Source organism: Tachysurus vachellii, chromosome 12 (assembly GCF_030014155.1).
Source record: "Tachysurus vachellii isolate PV-2020 chromosome 12, HZAU_Pvac_v1, whole genome shotgun sequence".
Lineage (NCBI taxonomy): Eukaryota > Metazoa > Chordata > Actinopteri > Siluriformes > Bagridae > Tachysurus > Tachysurus vachellii.
In genome coordinates, this window is record NC_083471.1 from 19088236 (window position 1) to 19108749 (window position 20514).

At 36.9% G+C, this 20514-nt stretch overlaps 1 protein-coding gene across 1 annotated transcript in view; it reads left to right on the forward strand.

The window, feature by feature from the left end:
• tmem8b (transmembrane protein 8B) overlaps positions 1-20514 on the forward strand; it is a 124821-nt gene that overhangs the window by 97022 nt on the left and 7285 nt on the right. The window contains exons 7-12 of the mRNA XM_060884259.1: positions 10224-10320; positions 11719-11842; positions 12375-12517; positions 14574-14752; positions 16229-16375; positions 17011-17127. Coding sequence (XP_060740242.1) covers positions 10224-10320; positions 11719-11842; positions 12375-12517; positions 14574-14752; positions 16229-16375; positions 17011-17127 — 807 coding nt within the window. The remainder of the gene's footprint in view (positions 1-10223; positions 10321-11718; positions 11843-12374; positions 12518-14573; positions 14753-16228; positions 16376-17010; positions 17128-20514) is intronic.

Here is a 20514-nt window from a genome sequence, read left to right on the forward strand (position 1 = left end):
TAGTGAGTATCGGCAAAATGTTCTATCTTTGGCACATGAACATTTTTTGTCTGGTCATCTGGGAGTGACCAAGACCTATCATCGCATTCTCAGACATTTTTTTTGGCCAGGGATAAAGAGAGATGTTGCTAAATTTTGTCACTTGCCATGTGTGCCAGCTAATGGGAAAACTGAATCAGCTGATTCCACCCGCTCCTCTTTCACCTATCCGTGTAATGGGTGAGGCGTTTGAAGAGGTGCTTGTTGACTGTGTTGGAACGTTACCTAAAACAAAGTGTGGTAATCAATTCTATTGCACTATGTGTAGAGTTACTAGATTTCCTGAGGCGGTGCCTTTAAGAAAAATAACTGCTCCAGTGATCGTAAAAACGTTGCTTAAATTCTTTTCCACATTTGGTCTCCCTAAAGTTATACAGACTGACCAGGGAACAAATTTTCTATCACGACTTTTTGCACAAGTTTTAAAGTCACTATCTATAGAACACAGAGTGTCCAGTGCTTACCATCCTGAAAGCCAAGGGGCTATTGAAAGATTTCATCAGACATTAAAATCTATGTTGAGAAAATATTGCTTGGAAACTGGAAAGGATTGGGATGAGGGTGTTCCTCTCGTGTTATTCGCAATCCGAGAAACTGTGCAAGAATCCTTGGGATTCAGTCCAGCTCAGTTGGTGTTTGGACACACTGTGAGAGGACCGTTAAAAGTTCTCAAAGAGAAAATGCTGGAAGTTGATTCGAATTCAGAGATGCATGTGCTGGATTATGTTAGTCGTTTTCGTGAACGATTGCATTATGCATGCAGTTTGGCACAGAAGTCGTTAGCCATTGCTCAGTCTAAAATGAAGAAACGCTATGATGTCAAATCTGTGTATCGTTCTTTTCAACCTGGGGATGAAGTATTAGTGTTGCTGCCTATTCAAGGTTCTGCCTTATCAGTACGGTTCTCAGGTCCATACGTTGTGTTGAGAAAAATCAGCGAGACTATGTGATCCGAACTCCTGACAGAAAGTGCAAGTCGCGCGTCTGTCATATCAATATGCTCAAGGCTTATCACACCAGAGATAATTCACAGAACAGATCTACTGAGGTGACCATAGGGCCCATGGAATATTCTGTGGCTCTGACTTGTGAAGTCCAATCAAATCTAGAGGATGAGGTTGATGCAGATGACATAATCCTACGTAATGCTTCTCAGCAGTGTGCCAAGTTGGACAATTCTTAGATTTTAAAGTTTGTCAACACATCTCTCATTTACCTGAAGGTCAGAGACAAGACATTGTGGGTGTTATTACTGATTTTCCGTCTTTATTCGGAGATGTTCCGTCGCAAACTACCGTGTTGCAACACGATATTAATGTTAATGGTGCATCCCCTATTAAGCAACATTCATATCGGGTTAATGCTGTTAAAAGATCTATTATGAAGCAAGAGACTGAATATTTGTTGCAGAATGGGTTAGCTAAACACAGTAGTAGCCCTCCTAGGAGTTCTCCTTGCCTTTTAGTGCACAAGCCAGACGGTTCGTTTAGTTTCTGCACTGACTACCGTCGTGTTAATGCAGTTACAGTACCGGACTGTTATCCATTACCCAGAATGGAAGACTGCATTGATAATTTGGGCTCTGCCAAATTTGTCAGCAAGCTGGATTTATTGAAAGGGTAATGGCAGGTCCCGCTAACGTCTCGCGCTTCTGACATCTCTGCTTTCGTAACGCCGGACTGTTTTATGCAATATCACGTCATGGCGTTTGGATTACAGAATGCACCTGCCACATTTCAAAGATTAATACAAACAGTGTTGGCTGGAGTTCCAAATTGCAATGCTTAGACGACCTTGTACTGTATTCAACTGAGTGGACAGAACATCTGAAACTCATCCGTACAGTGTTTGAATGTTTGGAGAAAGCTTCATTAACTCTCAATCTGTCTAAATGTGTCTTTGGTAAGGCAAGTGTAACTTACCTGGAAAAAGAAGTTGGAGAGGGCCAGGTAAAGCCTGTAGAGGCTAAAGTGACTGCTATTGCTGATTTTCCCGTGCCTACTTCTAGGCGAGAGTTAAGACGTTTTCTGGGTATGGCAGGCTACCGTACCGTAGTTTTTGTAAAAACTTTTCTACAGTAGTTGCCTCTCTGACCAGTTTGCTTAGCCCAGTTAATTCGTTTGTCTGGACTGAGGATTGCCAGAATGCATTTGAGGCAGTGAAAGCTATGTTATCTAGTGCTCCAATCTTGGCTGCCCCAAATTTTGAACGGTCTTTTAAACTGGAAGTGGACGCAAGCGCTGTGGGTGCTGGGGCAGTGCTTCTGCAGGAAGATGATGCAGGAGTCGATCATCCAGTTTGTTACTTTTCAAAAAAGTTTAATAAACATCAACAAAATTATTCTGTCATTGAAAAGGAAACATTGGCGTTGTTGTTCGCTTTGCAGATTTTCGAAGTGTATCTGGGTTCTTCAAGTGCACCTACAGTATAGTTGTTTACACTGACCATAACCCTCTAGTTTTCCTGACTAGAATGTATAATAAGAATCAACGTCTTATGCGATGGTCATTGGTAGTTCAGGGATATAACCTTGACATTTAGCATAAAAAGGATTCAGAGAACATGCTAGCTGATGCTCTGTCTAGAGTGTAGCCTGGTGTATTTGTTTGAAATAAACATTACATGTTTATTTTTATGGAGGGGAGTGTTACGTCCCATATTATTATTTGTTTCCAGGAATGGTACTTTGTTTTTGTTTTCTTCCCTTTGTTTGTTCTGTGTCTTAATTTTTGTTTTAGCAGGGCGATGCGACTACCTGCATGGTCAATATGTGTCTGCCAATCACCGTGACGGCAACGCGTGGATTCACCAATGAGGGCGCCCTACTGTTGATTAAAAGGTGCACCTGTTCAGGAGGCGGGAGCTCTCTGGCATGCCACACGTTTTATTGGTTGTTTGGTCGTTGACTCGTGTGTTTGTTTTGCCCTGTACCATCCTTGCATTAATTTGTTTAAGTCGATGTTCTTTGAGTCAGTGGTTCGTGGCTCAGTTTTGGTCATGTCTCTCTGGTGTTTCCTGCCGTTTATCTGGTTGATCAAATGACAGTACTAAACGGGGGGAGAGACAAAGAACGTAGGACGTCACGTGACATACATGTGGACACCCTAAATTTTTAATGGATGGGTTGTCCTGATGGTTGAGTTAGATTAGAAGTTTTGTTTCCTGTTTAAGTTTGGTTATGTTTTGTTTCTTTCTTTGATTTGGCACAGTCTTGTTCTTTTCTCTTGTCCCCGTTCTTTTGAGAGTTATTTTTGGGTTTTGTTATTGGCTGTATATAGTTTGTAAATTTATGTACACTATGTTTTGTGGTAATTGGTAATGGTTCACCAAAATAAGACATCAAGGTTGACTTTACGGTTTCCAATTATTTTTCCAGTACACGTTAAGTGTTTTAGTGTTGCACCCTTGTTCCCTAGACAACTAACAAAAGGGTTTGTAACAAACACCAAAACTCTTTCCCAAGTTTATATCTAACTCCAGAATATTCAATTCCAGAAATGTAGTCGCTAATTACTAAAATCCCAAATAAACAAATTTTTGCATACAAGATAAAATGCATTGCCATGTTGTAGGTGACTGTAGCATTAATGCAGTGGTCTTCACTATTTTTTTCATGTGAGCCACACTGATAGGACAAAGTCAATAGGAGATCCACTTTCACCGCAAAGTATGCCAAGTTATTCAGTCTTAAATAGCTGATCTGCTTAAATACAATGTACAATATTGCAATACAATAATTACTCGAGTTGCGGATGATGCATGCTCCCCATCAGTTACCTCTTTTGTCACTGTCACATTGCTTTGTTGCTGTTCATTTTGTGCGCGGGATTGTTTGATAAGAAATCGATCCATTTTTTAGTCCGTGTGTACAGTAAACACAATTGTTAACTAGCATGAAACACAAACTAGCTTCTGGCAGGCCGCCAAAACTGGCTATTGCGCAGAACGCAGTGAGTCAGTGACGAGTCAAATAATATATATAAATATATATTATTATTTGTAAAAGAGCACATTCGTTTTTCTATGCTTCCCTGATTGTTTTTAATGTTATTTAAATGAAAAATAAATTTTAACCACATGATCATATCATCGTATTATTTACTGCCATGCGAGCCGCATATTAAAGTTTGGCGAGCCGCAGGAGGCTCGCGAGCCGTGCAGTGAGTAACACTGCATTAATGAATGTATACTTAATGTTGCCAGAATTTATATAGTAAAAAGCAAAAGTTGATATGTATGATAAAAAACACAACATTTTATACCTTTTATAGTTTTGTTTTTCCAATAATTTACCATAGTAAAAAAAGACAACTTTGTTGTTTTCTGTATATCCAATGCTCACATAAGTGTAGGGATGTAACTGAAGGTGAAAACATCATTTGAACTAAACAGATGTGTTCTGAATAGATACAAATACAGATATGAATAAGAGGTGCATTATTGTGTTTATTTTTCGAAAAGCTTGGCAGAACATTTATTGTGACCCAACAACAACATAAAAAAAATTGGAGGCTCAAAAGACAAACAAAGGCCATGTCCATTAACCAAAATAAAAATTAAAGCTGTGCAAAATGATTTAAAAACAAAATAAAAAATAGTAAAAAAGCCCACTGCACATGTTTTTATTTGGATTGATTTTGAATTGAAGTGACGAGAAACTAAGAAACAAAAATAAAGGCCAGGAAAAGGTCACATCGAAGTAGAAATTCAAATACTAATACATACAATTTGGAAGAATAAAACAGAAGATGAAATTAGTGTTTACCATCACATTTATTTGCGATTTAAACATATTTTGAGCTTGATGTAATTGATCTTCATTGAAATCAATATTTTATGACTATTGGATAGCAATAAATTTCATTATATACCAGTGAATGTGAATAATTCAATGTAATAATTGGAATAAGTTTATAATTCAAGCATCAGTAGATCAGTATTAGCCTGAATTACCATGAGATCACACTGAACCAATGAAGTGACAAGTTTTGCTCCGTTCTCATCTTTTCACGTCCCTCCATCGTCTAAAAGCTAATATAAAATGTAAAAGGAGTATTTAACCCTGCCATGGCTGTTATTTGCTAATATTAATATGATGAATCCCACACACATACTCACTCACACACAAATCTATTGTCCCACTAGGCACTAGATTTGTCCTCGAACAGCTGTCAGTGTGCGAGACAGAAGAGTGAAGATGAGCGAATGAGCTAGAGCAAAAAATAAAATAAAAAACCCTCTAGCCCTTGGCTTTGAGTGCATGGCTGAGAGAAAGAGGCAAAACACGAGAGAGACAATTCTCTATGAAGATAAGTCGACATGCCTGTATGTGTGGGAAGGAAATGGAAATGTTCCCCTGGAGTGTTTTAAGTGGCTCTTGTGGACAGTTTGAAGCCAAACCTAACAGCCTAAGCCTTGTCAGAGCTGCATGGGGTCTTAGGTTACTGCTGCAGGACCCAAGAGGCTGATGCTCTCATACTAATTATGTCCTTCAAGATGAGAATTGAGATTAAGAACTGAGCTCCATCCAGGATATTTGAGACAGAAGAGCTGGCATGAATCATCCTCAGTTTTCAACACATGGAAGAAAAACTGAGGACCCCTAAAACGAATAGTGATTAACACTTGGCACGGATTTACTAAGATCTCAAATAACACAAGCTAATTTGCCCATGCATGGACACAAAGTGGGTATGCTTCTGGTGATTTACAATAATTGCATGAATTATGTCAAGTGCAAAGTAGGGGTTGGAAACAATATGTAAATTAGGTTTGTGTCTGTGCTGTTTATTCTTGACATCCACAGTGAGTTAAGATCTCTTAGAGCTTTCTTAAAAATAGAAGCAAAAGTAAAACATGACATTATTGCATATCCAGTATTTCACCTATTACATGAGGCAAGAATTGTTAAAAAATATAAAAGCAAAATAGGAGTGTGCTTTTATTAATAATGAAAACCTTGAATGAAAACCTTTGTTTGAATGCGGAGGCGTGTAGCAAATGTGCAGCGAATATCAACTATGAAACCTTTGCTGTGGTAATATTTATTCATCATTTTATGATTCTTTGTTTATTCTGAATATACCAAGGCATAAACTTGATAAACTTTTTTTAAACCCATTTTAAAACTATGGATTTGTCCCAGAGAAAATGGATTTTTACTAACTTAATACATGCTTTTCAGTTTGGCTTTGCTAAATGAATCTATTTGCATCTATTTTGTGCATTTACATTTCATAGAAATGCTTCACAAATCCACTTTTTTTTTAAGCCAAGTTTTCAAAACAAACATCAGATATAGGTTTATATAAAAAGCCATGTGCTTGTATGAAAGCTATGACTATGGAAATGATTTTTGCACATTTTTTACACTCAATATACTCACTCACCTGAGTCCCACCTCCAGCACTTATTACCAGTCTTACCAGTGGAGTTAGATTTTTTTGGTTGAGAATGTTTACTGATCTTTCCTCTTTGCTACACCCTCAGTAATCTATTTGCTTTAATCTGAACTTTGCTTCATTTTAGTTTTTTTCTTTGACTTAGAGTTCAGATTATGGACAATTTAGTTAAAATGTAAACCTGCCCCATGACTGCATCGAAGCCTCATCCTGTGTGCTTGACACACACAAACCAATAGTAAACAAGGGATTTAGTGTGTAAGCTTTCACTGCTGTAAGCTAAGAAGATGTGGATGGGTTCCCTTTTGACTCTCTTTCCTCTCGTGGTTTCTTCTCGTCTCTGGAGGTTTTTCCTTGCCACTGTTGTCTCTAGCTGAAGTAAAGCTTCTGGGGAAGAATAATATCTTAACACCAGTATCTGTTAAAATAATTATGATTAATTCAGATTCAGACATAAGAGGAAACTTATATAACACCCAAAAGGGTTATATAAATGTCTATAGCCTAATGAATCTGGATCTCGTCATATAGAATGATAAATGGTAGATCATCACTGTGTCTTCTGCCATGCTCTAATAGGCCTTGAAGGGCTTTTGTCATTTTTTTTATTAATTAAATATAATATAGTAATTCACAGCTAAAAGATAAGCAACGTGACAAGTAAAGCCTTGGATATGGACATTCTTTTATTAAGTCCATTTAGAAATGATAGGATCTCATCCATCACCCGTTTGATTCAAAAGCTCACCAGAAAAAAACCATGAACATGAAAAGTAGACATTTTAATTTAATTTAATTTTTTTTTTTTTTTACTTTGGCTGGGATTCCATCTGTTGTGATAAAACTCACACCAGCAGCAAACAGAAAAAGGTACACAAAAAATTGCCATCTGTATTTTTGAAGCTGATAATTATTCACTCATTCATCTTCAGGAACCAATTTATCCTGGTCAGGTTAGAGTTTGATCTGGATTCTATCCCGACTAAATGATAATTAGAGCAGATATAACAACTGAACCTAAAATGATGGTAGAGTTGGAATTAAATGGATTCCAATTCACTGTAAGATTTTATAATTCTTATTGAGGGAAATCTCAGAGACAGAACAAGATGTTGTCACTAGATAAAGATTCTCCTAAATCAAGTGCTAATACTAAGAACATGTGCACACATATGAGAAGTGAACCAACGGTAAAAGATGGTCAAAGCCAAAACAAAGCGGCTTTATTTTTCTAGCTTTTTTCCCCCAACAGTCTATAATCTTAGTTTCTAAGTGAGGTAACTTACTGTGACCAAATATCACAAGTTATATAGGCCAAGACAAGTGTAGACTTAATATTACCTCATTTTATAAAATACACACAAACATCCAAGAATGTGAAAAATAAAACTAAAAAAATTGAATAAAAGGTGGAAAAAAACTATGAGTAAGGTTGTCATACACAGAACAAAAAGATTCAGCAACAAAAGCTTGAGAATGAAACCATACAGAAACCAGAAGTTAAATAGAAGAGCTAATGAAAAGGGCTGTACAGTACAGGTGTGGAAAAAAATTTTTTTTTAGTTCACTGCACAAATTTACTAAAAAGCAAGTAGTCATCTTCTGCTTTGCCCTTACATAACAAAGCCAGCCAGTATCTGTTCTATGGTTTAAATGCATAAGTAACACCAAGAAGCAGCGGACATTAATTCCTTCCTGTGATAAGCTTTACTGGTTTGAAGGACCTTTTGTGAGCCATATTGTAGTAAATGTGGTTTTCCAATTTGGTGGCTGATTTGGACATTATCCCGCAGTCTTTCTAACTCAGATGTTGGAACAAACCCTTCATGTTGCTTGTTAACTATGAGGACGATTTGAATGACGGCCAAACAGTACCCTAAGCTCAAACCTGGTAGTCATCAGTCATTTTTTGAAAGAGTATTTCTCAGATTGGAATCTGGTCTTTTGCCAAATCAACACAGGTGCTTGGCACAGTATCAACAGAGAACATTTTAAATGGCAAGCTGTTATGTTTGTGGTGACGAATACAATGATAAGGGCTCTAGATATTTCTGTTTGAGCTTTACAGGATTTGCATATATGGTTGAAGAGAATGACAGATAGATGGCATGTGGAGATCAGGACGGAATGAGGCACATGTTGTTATCAACTTTTATTCCAGCTAATACTTGTGCACTTTCTGAAACAGAAGTCACAGACCCATCAAATGTAATGTAAAATTACATACTTATTTATAATAAATAATAATTACTTACAGTATATTGGTCATTCATGATATTCGCTGTATTTCTACCTCCAAATGATCAAACTTTGTAGAATGACTTTAGGTCCTCCTTGTTATAATGCGTAGATACTGTACCGACAAGACACTGACCTAATGTTGGTTTTGAGCAGGAAGTCAGAGAATGAGCAAAACCTAGCCAAACTAAAAGTAAACTTAGTTGTTAAGCCCAATCAGAAACTAAAAATCATTTACAGAAATCAGAATTTCTATTATGGGATTGATCATTTAAACAGTAAAAACAGTATTTTCGCCATAGTGTTGGAGATCACATGTTTGAATCGTGGTTTTGTATGACTGAGAGTCAAACAAACAATAATATACATGATTTCAGTCTTGGGAAGGTGGGCAGGATACGCTCTCTCTTCCTTGTCAATATCAGAGACACTATCCAAACACAGGTCTCTCTGAGCTCATTTCCGCTGTAGAGGATAGATAGTGTGTTACAGTCCCCTGTGACACAACAGTTGAAAGATGCACTGAAAAGGTTGGCTTAATGTGTCAGAGGAAGCAAATGTTTCAGTCCTAATAATTTAGTCCTACATAAAGTAAGTGCCTAGTATAATGCCACTTTCTCTTTGTGGTATAACACAGCTTCTTTTCTTTGTGTTTGAGGTTATTTTAAATGAAGCTTTACAATAGTAACACCAAATAACAAAAGGATGAATCAGCTATTGAGTATTGTGCGATGTGAGCTTGAGTCATCTAAAAGGCAATGTAAGATTTATATTTAAATATGAAGACGGAGTCAAGAATAAGAACTCTATTTTACATGAGCATTAACCGTGACCTGGCTGTGGAAGTACCTCTGAGATGTTAAACCCTTCATCAGTGGTTGGGTTAGAAGCCTAGATTTTAAAAAATTACTTTTCCCAAGCCAGCAGGCACAAGCCGCTTCTTTTTAGGGCCAATCATTAGTTGTTTTGTATAATAAGGCAGCAGCAATAACACAAGGTGCTTCAGGATTTAAAATCCTTTAGAACATCATTCAGAAAGCATAAAGCTCCACAGCATGAGTTACAATGCTGATTAGCTAAAAAGGACATGACACTCTCTCTCTCACCCTCTCTCTCTCTCTCTCTCTCTCTCTCTCTCTCTCTCTCTCTCTCTCTCTCTCTCTGTGTGTGTGTGTGTGTGTGTGTGTGGATCCCTTTCTATAATTCATGTGCCAAGGGAGATACAAGGATGAACATCTCTATTTTCAGATGGCTGCAAACATTCAGAGGGCATATGCTGCCACATGCTCCCCCATTGCCCTCAGAGTCCCACAGTACTTTAGGCACAACATTGCCTTTAATAATTATTGTGCAAAATATTTTAAAATATCAAAGTAGTAATTCATTCAGTTTTGCCAATTTGGCCTTAAGGCATGCATTCAGCACATAATCCATTTCAGCTTTTGTAATGTATAATGCTAGTGTTATTGTAGTGTGTTTAATGCTTATGTCCCTGTAATTGAATATTAATAAATGTTTTTATATATGTGTTTTTATTTTCCAAAGTCATCAGTTAAAGGGGAGAATATTACAGTATTTGGCTGTCTGCATCATGGAATGCCTCTGGCCCTTCGAGACAACTCCTCCGTCAAGTGCGAGTCTGGTAAGCCATGCATCCTGTGAGCTTAGCCCCAATCATATGAATAAATAAATGACTCCCTATAGAAAACAGGATTTATATTTTAGCTTCATTGGGCTGCTGATTTCTTTATCCAGCTCTTAGTTACTAGACAGATATAATTGGAAATCTATAAATACAGAGAGTTCAGGAAATATTAATACATTTTTTATTTTTTTTTGGACCAGAAAAGCTAGAGAAAAAAAGCTGAATGGTGACAATAGTTACCTTTTTAAACCTAAACTATTAGGTCGAGTTTCTTAAGTCATTTTAACTGAAGAGAAAGCATTTACTGTGAACTAATGATGATCATTGTGCTGTGATGCTTTTGAGAAACTCAACCCTGATTAGATAATCGCGATAAATTAAACGGTTTAAGTATTTTTTTTTTTTTAGAGTTCTAGCCTTTCTTTTTTTTTCTCAAACTAGCCATGTCATTAGGTTGCCTTTCAGGTCAGAGAGATTAAACTGAATAAAATATCTGTGAAAGATTTTCAGTTTCTGAGCTAATATCCATATCTGTGTAGAATTTAACGTCTATATCCCTAAAAATTGTACACAAATGCATATGATTGGATAAGCCACAGCAGAAGATCGGCTATCTGAGCTGGTTCTTGATTAGAAAATAAAACTACAGCCAGATTTTATTCTGTGTATTTGTCAGCTCTTCTATGTTTATTTTTCAAGTTCTGCTGAAATACTAAAATGCTCAACCAGTTGACAACCGATAACACTGTAAAAATATGAAATACACATTATTCAATTAAATTCATTTACTTTTTATTTATTTTATGCTTTGGCTACAAATAGCAGAGTTAACCAGCAAAGCCATATTTAGACAGATTGACAGTATGTAGCACTGCGTTTGTTAAACTGACGGCAAAACACAACGTAATACTTTAATACGTAAGACAGATCGCCCCAAGGCAAGGTTATACATTAATAAAACCTTTTCCATTTTAAAACATTTCCAGATTATTTATAGTTATGTTTACTCTGTGTTTAGAAATATTAATGGATATTGTTTTAGTCATTTTTGGCTGTTGGCCAAAATTTGTTGCAGAGAAATCTGACAATGCAAAAAGAACTTTTTTGGAGCACATTTCCCTGATATCAATGCTAAGAACACTAAAGCAAAATGAATTTAAACCAAACCATATTGTTTTCAAAATGATGACAGATTGAAAGAAGATGGGCAAGTGGTCTCTAAAAATTCAGATTTAATAATGACAAATAAAATAAAATTAAATGACGATAAATTGCAAAAAGTGCTGCTTTACTTTTTTGTTTTCATTAACCTTCACCTCAAAGTCATAACTGTAACAAATTGTCTGTAACAAATCTATTGTTTCTCTTCTTATCCTCTGTCACTGATCTTAAAAGAGTCCGTTTCTGGATTCCTTTTGTCCGTGAACACCACTACAAACATCACCAAGCTACGGATCCCGTATCCCCAGACTGGCACCTGGTTCCTCAGCCTCCGATCTCTACGTTCCACAGAGCATGGGTAGGTTGAACCAATCCTGATCAACTCCATACACTTTTAATGAGGCATATAGGCCACACAGTTTTCCTCAGAGACATTCATTTGAATGCATATAATATTTTCTGCACATGACTGGCATGGACTATCGAGCAGTACAATCGAGGTAGACGTTGACGTAAAGCCTTTCAGATACTGTGCAATGTTGACAGCTACCATGCCAAAACTTTTCAGCACTTTCAAAACACGAATGCAAATTAGCCAGTGAGACAGAGAGTTCATATCAAGTTTGAGACCACAATTTCAGATACAACAGAAAGACGTTTGTACTTGGAAAACATTAGGGAATATACCTCCATATTCGCTTCTATAGTTTATAGATGCCTTTAAACTTAGGTCATTTTCATCTAGTTTTACAGGTTTTCCCTCGTTGCCAAGCAACTTTCAGAATAGACATTATATTAAAGTCAGAGAAGGCTTAAAACAATCCCAAGAGAGAGTTTATATTCTGTCCAGTGAATTTGTACTAATGTCCTTATTGTTGTCCTTGTTGCAGGTTTGAGGCGTGCACTAATATAACAGCAGAAGTTTATCTTCGCTCCTATCTGACCCCATGTATCAATGACTGTGGCACTTATGGCCAGTGCAAACTCCTCCGCACCAATAACTACTTGTACGCTGCATGCGAGTGCAAAGCAGGTGATCAATCTTACCCTTTTCTTGGGATACTTTATTTCTTCTTAGATCCTGCCTACATGCATACAGATATTTCTGCAGTTTGCTCTGCAATTTGACCTTCAGTCCATATTCAGATCCCGAGTGGAAACTGTGCAGGGATTTTATCAGAGCACAGCTTAGCAAAAGTGCTACAGTTTTTCATTTGTTGTTTACATGCTTATGTGCTTCAAATGTTTTTTTTTTTGGTATTCAAATGTAACCTTAAGCAATAATTCACACTTATTGATTGTTCTTTATTTTTCTTCATTTTTTTTTTACAAGTCACTCATAAATATGGTCATGCTGTTGTTTTTGAGCTAATGCACATTGAAACATGGGTGGAATGAGCCACGACAAGAAGAGTTTACTGAACTTTTTCTGGCGTATGACAGTTCACAGTAACCAATAGGAGACTAGAACACAGTATGGGGTTAAAATACCTAAATGTTCTCTTTACTATAATATATTGCATCTAAAATAGCTTTGAATGGAATTTATTATATTTACTTTACAGATTTTTCTGAACACTTGTCTTTGTACTTCAATCAGTTTAAAGGGTAATAGGATGTTAATCTCCAAAATCATTCCCTAATTTCATGATAATCAACCACTTGACAGTTAAACGACAATCAGGCATAATTGTCAGGTTAAGTTAAATGATGAATCACACGTATGTCACTCATCTCACCTTGTGAATAAGGGATCACGAATCAAATAGTAGCTTAATTACAGGACATGGGACAATGCTGGGAAATATGCAAATCAATGCCTCTCAATTACCTCCCAATTAAGCATCCTCTTGTGTCTCACGTTTTGTTTCTCCCTCTGGATTCTGTCTTGCGATTTCAATTGGCAGTTGCCTAAACTAACTTCCCGTTTAATGGATATTTGTAGGCAAACAACTGGCATTGAAACATGTTCTCTTTAATCTAAAGAAGGAGCGCTCTGACTCCTTACACAGGCACAGCATTTCTTCTCAAGTGTCTGCGAGAGCTCTGAATGATCGTTGCTGTTGCCACTCAATTTGTATTCGAGCTGTGAGAGATGGGGGAATTTTTGTTTGGGAATTGTACTGATTAGACAGCCCTAATTAAAATTAGTGTCTTCAGAAAGGACTGTGATGTGCCTATTTTCCACAGCATTTCATCACAGCAGGCTTACAGTATCCAATCTATATTTATGAACCTGTTCACAAAGACACATAGATGAGCCACAAATGTGTGTGAAAAATCTTGTTCTGGTGTTTCAAGCATGATATGTAGGTGTTATTTGGTTGAGTTCATGTGTGTAAGGAAGCAGAAAACAAATTCCAAAACTTTAAACATCCTGAAGACCATTAATTAACTATGAGAACACAGTGAAGCATGGTGGTGGTAGCATAATATTAAAGGTTATCTCTTGGCCTCTTCCTTGAGTAACCATGACCTGATCACTAATATTTGGTGAATGGTCTCCTCTATGCAGAATTGTGCTTTTATAATATTCTTGACACTTTATAATAATGGATTTAATAGTGCTCTGACAGAATCACCAGTTTGGGATTAACAACACGGGCTCACACTTTGTTCCAGATTTGTTCTGATAGCTCATTAGCCTTCATGATGCTGTGTGTTTAGGTATGTTATCTAACAAAATGTGGGGCCTTCCAGAGATTATGCACACTGGTGGACTCCATTCAACAAATTATGTGAGTTTTATAAGGGCTAATTTGGGAGTTTTATACCAATGGGGTTAATACTTATCCAAAACTCAACAATTATGTAAATAATGTCCCAACCAATATTGCTTTTTACCCCTACTTCAATATTCTGGTTATTTTGTAATAAAAGTTGACAAAGAATGACAGCTAATTCCATTTCAGTTCACTACATAATGTGGAAAAGATTAAGAGGGTTTGAATACTTATGCCAGGCATTGTATGTTATACTGTCTGTTATGACAAGCCTTTAATCATAACACTGTATTCTGTGAAACATCCCCAATGAATTTACAGTGGGTTTTGTAGAGCGTCAAAACCTTTAATGTGTGTGTCTTCCAGGTTGGGAAGGCTGGGGCTGTACAGACAACACAGAAGCTTATTCATATGGATTTCAGCTACTATCTACGCTACTGCTCTGTCTGAGTAACCTGATGTTTGTGCCACCGGTGGCTATCGCCATTCGCAGCCATTACTTGCTCGAGGCCTCCGTCTACATCTTCACAATGTTCTTCTCTACTGTGAGTATATCTTTGATTATCCTCATTGAACATGTTCTGTGCGAACGAACGAGTCTGTGCAGGAATTAATATGCAGTGATGATGAGCACTGTCATAATTACAATAGGCTGGAGCTTTCTGGAGTAGAGCAAAGTGCCAAAATGACAAAAAGGCTGTTATATTTTACAATTTTATTTCATTTATTACATTTTTAAGAGTTGATAGAGTTTACACAGATTGTTGAAAAAACCTTATAACCTCCAACGACCAGCAGTTCTGTATTTGGAAATGCCATGTTGAAGAGAGCAGAGAATGACCAGACTGGTTTGAGCTTACACACAGTAACAAAGTTAACCATGATGATCACAACATGCCAAAGCTTGATGGATGTGGATGTGCTACATACAACAGAGGAAAACCACATCATGTTCCACTCCCAACAGCCAAGAAAAGGAATCTAATGCTACACTGAAAATAAATCTAAAAAATCTGAAACTACTCTGATCATATGGAATAATCAACCTGATGATTAACATGATCGGAATATGATATGAGAATGATTAGTGTGTATTCGCTCAGGTCTAATCAAGAATCTAATAACAAAGTCTAAAAGACAACCATGTAAGTTTCAGAATCATGACGATTTGAGTGTTTCATTGCTCAAGATATTGATACTTGCATTAATATTAAGATTAAAAGTGAAATATCAGCTTTTGAATGTGTGATAAAGTATGATTAAGACAAACTTAAGTGGTAATTTGCATTCAAGAATAAACTTAAAAAACAAACAAACAAACAAACAAACAAACAAACAAAAAAACAACGAGCTGACTGAGCTGTCCAGAATTCGAAACAAAATACGAGAATGATGTGGTAATTGTGGTGGTTGGTTGAGGTGTGATTAAATGAAAAAAATATGTTTTTTTTAGAACTGTAGTAAACTATTCACTGGATCACATCTGTATTGATTTAGATAATCTGCGGAAATCTCAACTATGTTCAAGCATTTTCAATAAAGTCTGATTTTTGTTTAAGTCTTAAACCCCTTGACTTTGAAAGTTTTGATTTTTGATTACAAAGAGATTTTCCACAACAGTGATGACTGGAAAAACATCACCTGCTTTTTTCAAACCAATCTGGCCATTCTGCTCTGACTTCTGTGAGGAACTCTAGAGACTGTTATATCTGTAAATCCCAGGAGATCAACAGTTTCTAGTACCTACAACCATCTGAGATCTCATTTTCTTTCCAATCTGATGAAAAAGTTCAATCTAGGAGGTTCTTTTTTGTTCCAATTGAAACATGTTGATTAGTGTATCTTGGTATATAAATTTCCAAGCATGGTATTTAAATATTCATAGCCATTTTGTTTATTGCTTTAAACCAGGGGGAACACAGTCTTGTACTTCCCCTTAACGGAGTCCTGATTACATCCAGCTGTATTACTGGTCAAACATACATAATAGTTCTTTTTCTTTCCTTTTTTTCTTTCTACAGTTCTACCATGCTTGTGATCAACCAGGCATTGTAGTGTTCTGCATTATGGAGTATGACGTCCTCCAGTTCTGTGATTTTCTCGGCTCCCTCATGTCCGTCTGGGTTACGGTTATTGCCATGGCCAGACTTAAATCCATCATTAAGCAGGTAATGTTGACTTGACATGTATGTCTACACTGTCAAACCTTAAATCAGCAATTCCAAAATAAAACAAGCAGTCTTTGCCCTCTAAATTATGATTTAATGTTCTGTAACTATATTGAGTCCTATACTAGGACTGATACTGGCCACTGTGATTTTATTTAATCATTTTTTTTAGCTCTGATATGTTAAGAAGTTGTTTAGCTCTGATTTAGTGCTGAAATATAAAAATGTGAATATTAGTACTCATCTTTTCAGCAAAATATGCATTGAAGCAAATATTTCCAGCATTTCCTTCAGTGTGTGTAAATATTTCCTTTTATTTTTCCTCTGGAGCTCTCATGGCCATGTGGGAATTTAAGACAGAAAGAATGGAAACTCAGAGGAGACAGAAATTGTGTGTTTTTTTCTGGAGAGAGAGAGAGAGAGAGAGAGAGAGAGAGAGAGTAATAATGAGAGTGGTAACTCATTTTTCAATAAATTAATGTGCCAGAGAGACTATATCTTGACTGAAAATTATGTTTCAAATGGTTTGTTGGGAGTGTGTCAGCATTGGAAAGATACAAGAGGACATGGACTCACAGTCTTTCACCTTTTGAGTATTTGAGAGACCTAATGCTATTTCTTCTCAATTTGTGTAGGTGCTGTACCTGCTAGGGGCTATGTCTCTGTCTATGGCTCTTCAGCTGGACCGTCATGGCCTGTGGAACCTTCTAGGCCCCAGCCTTTTTGCTTTGGGTATAATGGCTATTGCCTGGGTAAGAATCATCTAATACATGTCCTGCCTGGAGAGATACTCTAATGCCTTCTCAAAAAATGTTTTTAATAGAAAGTTACAGCATAGAAGTTGCCTAATAGTGCCAGAGAACATAGATGAAACTGGAGTTGCAGGGTCAGGACTTTGCAGAATGTGTGCTGTATACTGTAGGTTTATAAATTTAGAAATATTTGGCAAAGATACCATCTGGCTCAAACTAGACCTCGGAAGTTCTTTATGCGACTGCTGAATCATGAAACACAAAGTTTGAAAGTGAGATTAAAAAAAAAACAATTTGCCCACTCAAAGTTTTTAGAGTTTATTTTCAGCTTTGGAGTAATTGCTTGTATTAAATGCTTTGTGGTAGAAGCTGCAATGCACCACACTCCAAAAATAGCCCATGAATCTCTTGGTCTGGAAATCTGTAGTTGTTGGTAAAGCGCTCATTCTAAGTGCTAGGTCTGGCCTTTCCTCATCCTGGCTAATTGCAAACGTAGCACCTCGTTATTTGCAATTTGATAGGTGATTTGAATTTATTTGGTTCAACATATGGCCCTTTCGCTTTTCACTAGCACTAAACATCACATTTATCTTAGGTAGCGGTCATTAGCATGTCGGCTAAGATAAAATGGAGGGCACTGACATTGCTTTATACAGGCGTTATTAGTCATGCCTTTATAGTTCCATTACCAGCTAGCTTGTTCTTTCTCTATCACAATAATGTGCTTCCTGAAGTAAGCAGATAAAAAATAATGGGTGTTGGGAGAGGAGAGGACTTAGCTGTAGCCCCCGAACAAGAGAGATTGATGTGATCGGTGGCTCGAGAGAAGCCTCCCTCGAGCCAAACAGTGGTACATGTAAGACAAAAATGGAGAGCCGAAGCGAGATAAAGTGGAAAGGAGTGAGCTATGTCTTCATGAGGTGAGTCGGCAGTGACGAGTATGAATCATTCACTACATGTGTTGACCGAGCACACAAATCGATTTAGAGGGAAAGAAAGGAGGAACCAGTCACGATCTACTGCACAGAAAAGAAAGTTTCAATCTGTGAAAGTTTGACATTTTTAGCCTGGGATTATTTCTTCTTAGTGGTTTATATGGAAATAAGGTTTTGAATAACGTGTAGGCTGCATTGTACTCAGCACGCATCAGACATTTCATTACAGAAAAATGGATGTGTTTACAAAAAAAGAAGGGGTAGGTTTTTAAACACTGCCACAGATACAGTTTATGTTACAAAATATTGTTATAGCACATAATCATACATCAGCGATTACACAGCTTTGTAGTATATTTCATTATGGATACTATACAAATGTTAGATTGTTATATCACAATAGTTACTAGGGCAATATAAAAAGTTGATCTAGTACACAATTAAAGAAGCTAAGACTCAATACAATGGATATAAAAAAGTTTACACACCCCTGCTCAAAATGGCAGGCTTTTGTGATGAAAAAAAAACCTTTTCCACTCTTTGTGGAAACAATCATAAACTTTTTTAAAAAGAGTAAAAAAAACACTTTCAATAAATGAGTGTGTACATGTCTAATGAACTAATACCTTGATAAAGCAGCTTTTGATTTTATTCCACCACTCAGTCAACATGATCCCTGAGTCTATCAACATGGCAGATCGTGACTTGCTAATATTTTCCCACTCTTTCTTGCAAGAACATTCTTCACATTGTAAGCAGTTCAGGTCACCTCCAAGATTTTTAGCTGGATTCAGGTCTGAGCTCTGGCTAGCTCATTCAAACATTGATCTTCTTTTGTTTAAGCCATTCCTTTGTTGTTTTGGATGCATGCCTTGGGTTTACTCTTGTGCTGAAAGTTGAATTTCCTTTTCATCTTTAGCTTACCAGCAGACACCTGAAGGTTTTGCTCTAAAAATCACGGTATTCTCTTCACCTTGATCAAAGCCCCAGATGTGGCAGAAGAAAAGCAGCCCTAATGCTGCCACCACCATGCTGCACCATGTGGTGTATTACTTGTAATGTGCTTTTTTTGTACCAAATATGGAATTATTTTTTCTTTTGGAATTAGACTTATCAGACCATACCTCGTTTGGTCACCTGTTTTTGGGGTGATTTAGTTAAGCTTTTTTTCAGAGAAAAGGCCAAGATGTGAAAAACACAAGATATTGTTATCACATTGAGATTGTTATCTCAGATTCAAAACACTGATGCTTGCCTACAAAGACAAAAATGGACCAACTCCCTCTTACCTCAAAGCTCTTATCACTCCTCACACTGCACCTCACACCCTCAGATCTACCAGCACTACCAGCACAGGTAGGTGCTGTGATCAATACACCAAGACTCTTTTCTCTTCTGGCACTGAGGTTCCCCTAGATGTCCTATGAGATGAGTCACTGGCTATTTTCAAACAATGAGTGAAGCCCTACCTTTTCCTGAAACACTTGAACAAGTACTTTTTCCCTGTTTGTCGTATGTGTAAAATTAATGAAATTAAATACCTGAACGGGTTTTAGGTTGAAGGTATCTTAAGTCTGTAACATAGTGAACCAGTGTTAATGTATTCATCAATAGAGACTTAAAAGCACTTTCGTACGTCACTCTGGATAAGGGTGTCTTGATAAGGGTGTCAAATGTAAATGTAATCTGTGTTTATCAGATATTTCTGCTGCTCCTTTAACGTTGTAGATTTCTTAGCAGGCTCCCTGGTTCGTTTCTGTCTTGTATTTTTTTCTACATTTTGAAAAGACGTCCTGTTCTTGGTGATGTCACTGTGGTTTTCACTATTTCTCGCCTTTATGATGTTACATGGTACATCTAATGTTTTGCCAGTTCTTTTATACCCCTCTCCTGATCAATACCTTTCAACAAGTGTGATACCATGCATGCTTTGTAAGCTCTTTGCAGACCATAGCTTCAGCATTCGGATGAAAACGAGAAGATGTGAAGAATATCTGATTTTAATTTCACACTGAATGTGGAACAATTTCTGATATGATTGATCTTGGTTTCATTTTTTTTTTTTACACCAACAACAAACTGCCATTTTAACAAGGGTGTGTAGACTTTTTATATCCATTGTATCTCTCTCTTCTTCTCTCTCTCTCAAACAAATATTGTTCAGAATGGACAGATAATGTATTCTAAATCAATACGGATACGGATATGAATACACATTTTTGTTCATATTCTTGCCAGGAAGGTTCTAAGGGCATCTGGTTGAGACTAGAGCTATGAATCTGGTCTGGAATTTTGTCAAACAAAAGAAAAAGTTGCATGAGTGGGAGGTTTTTACATTCATGTGGGTGTCAGCGAGCACAATGTATTTACAGAATATTTAGTGCCCGACTGGTCAGGTTCATCGAGGTTTAAATTAAATGTGGGTAAAATTACAATGTTTATATTTTAAAAA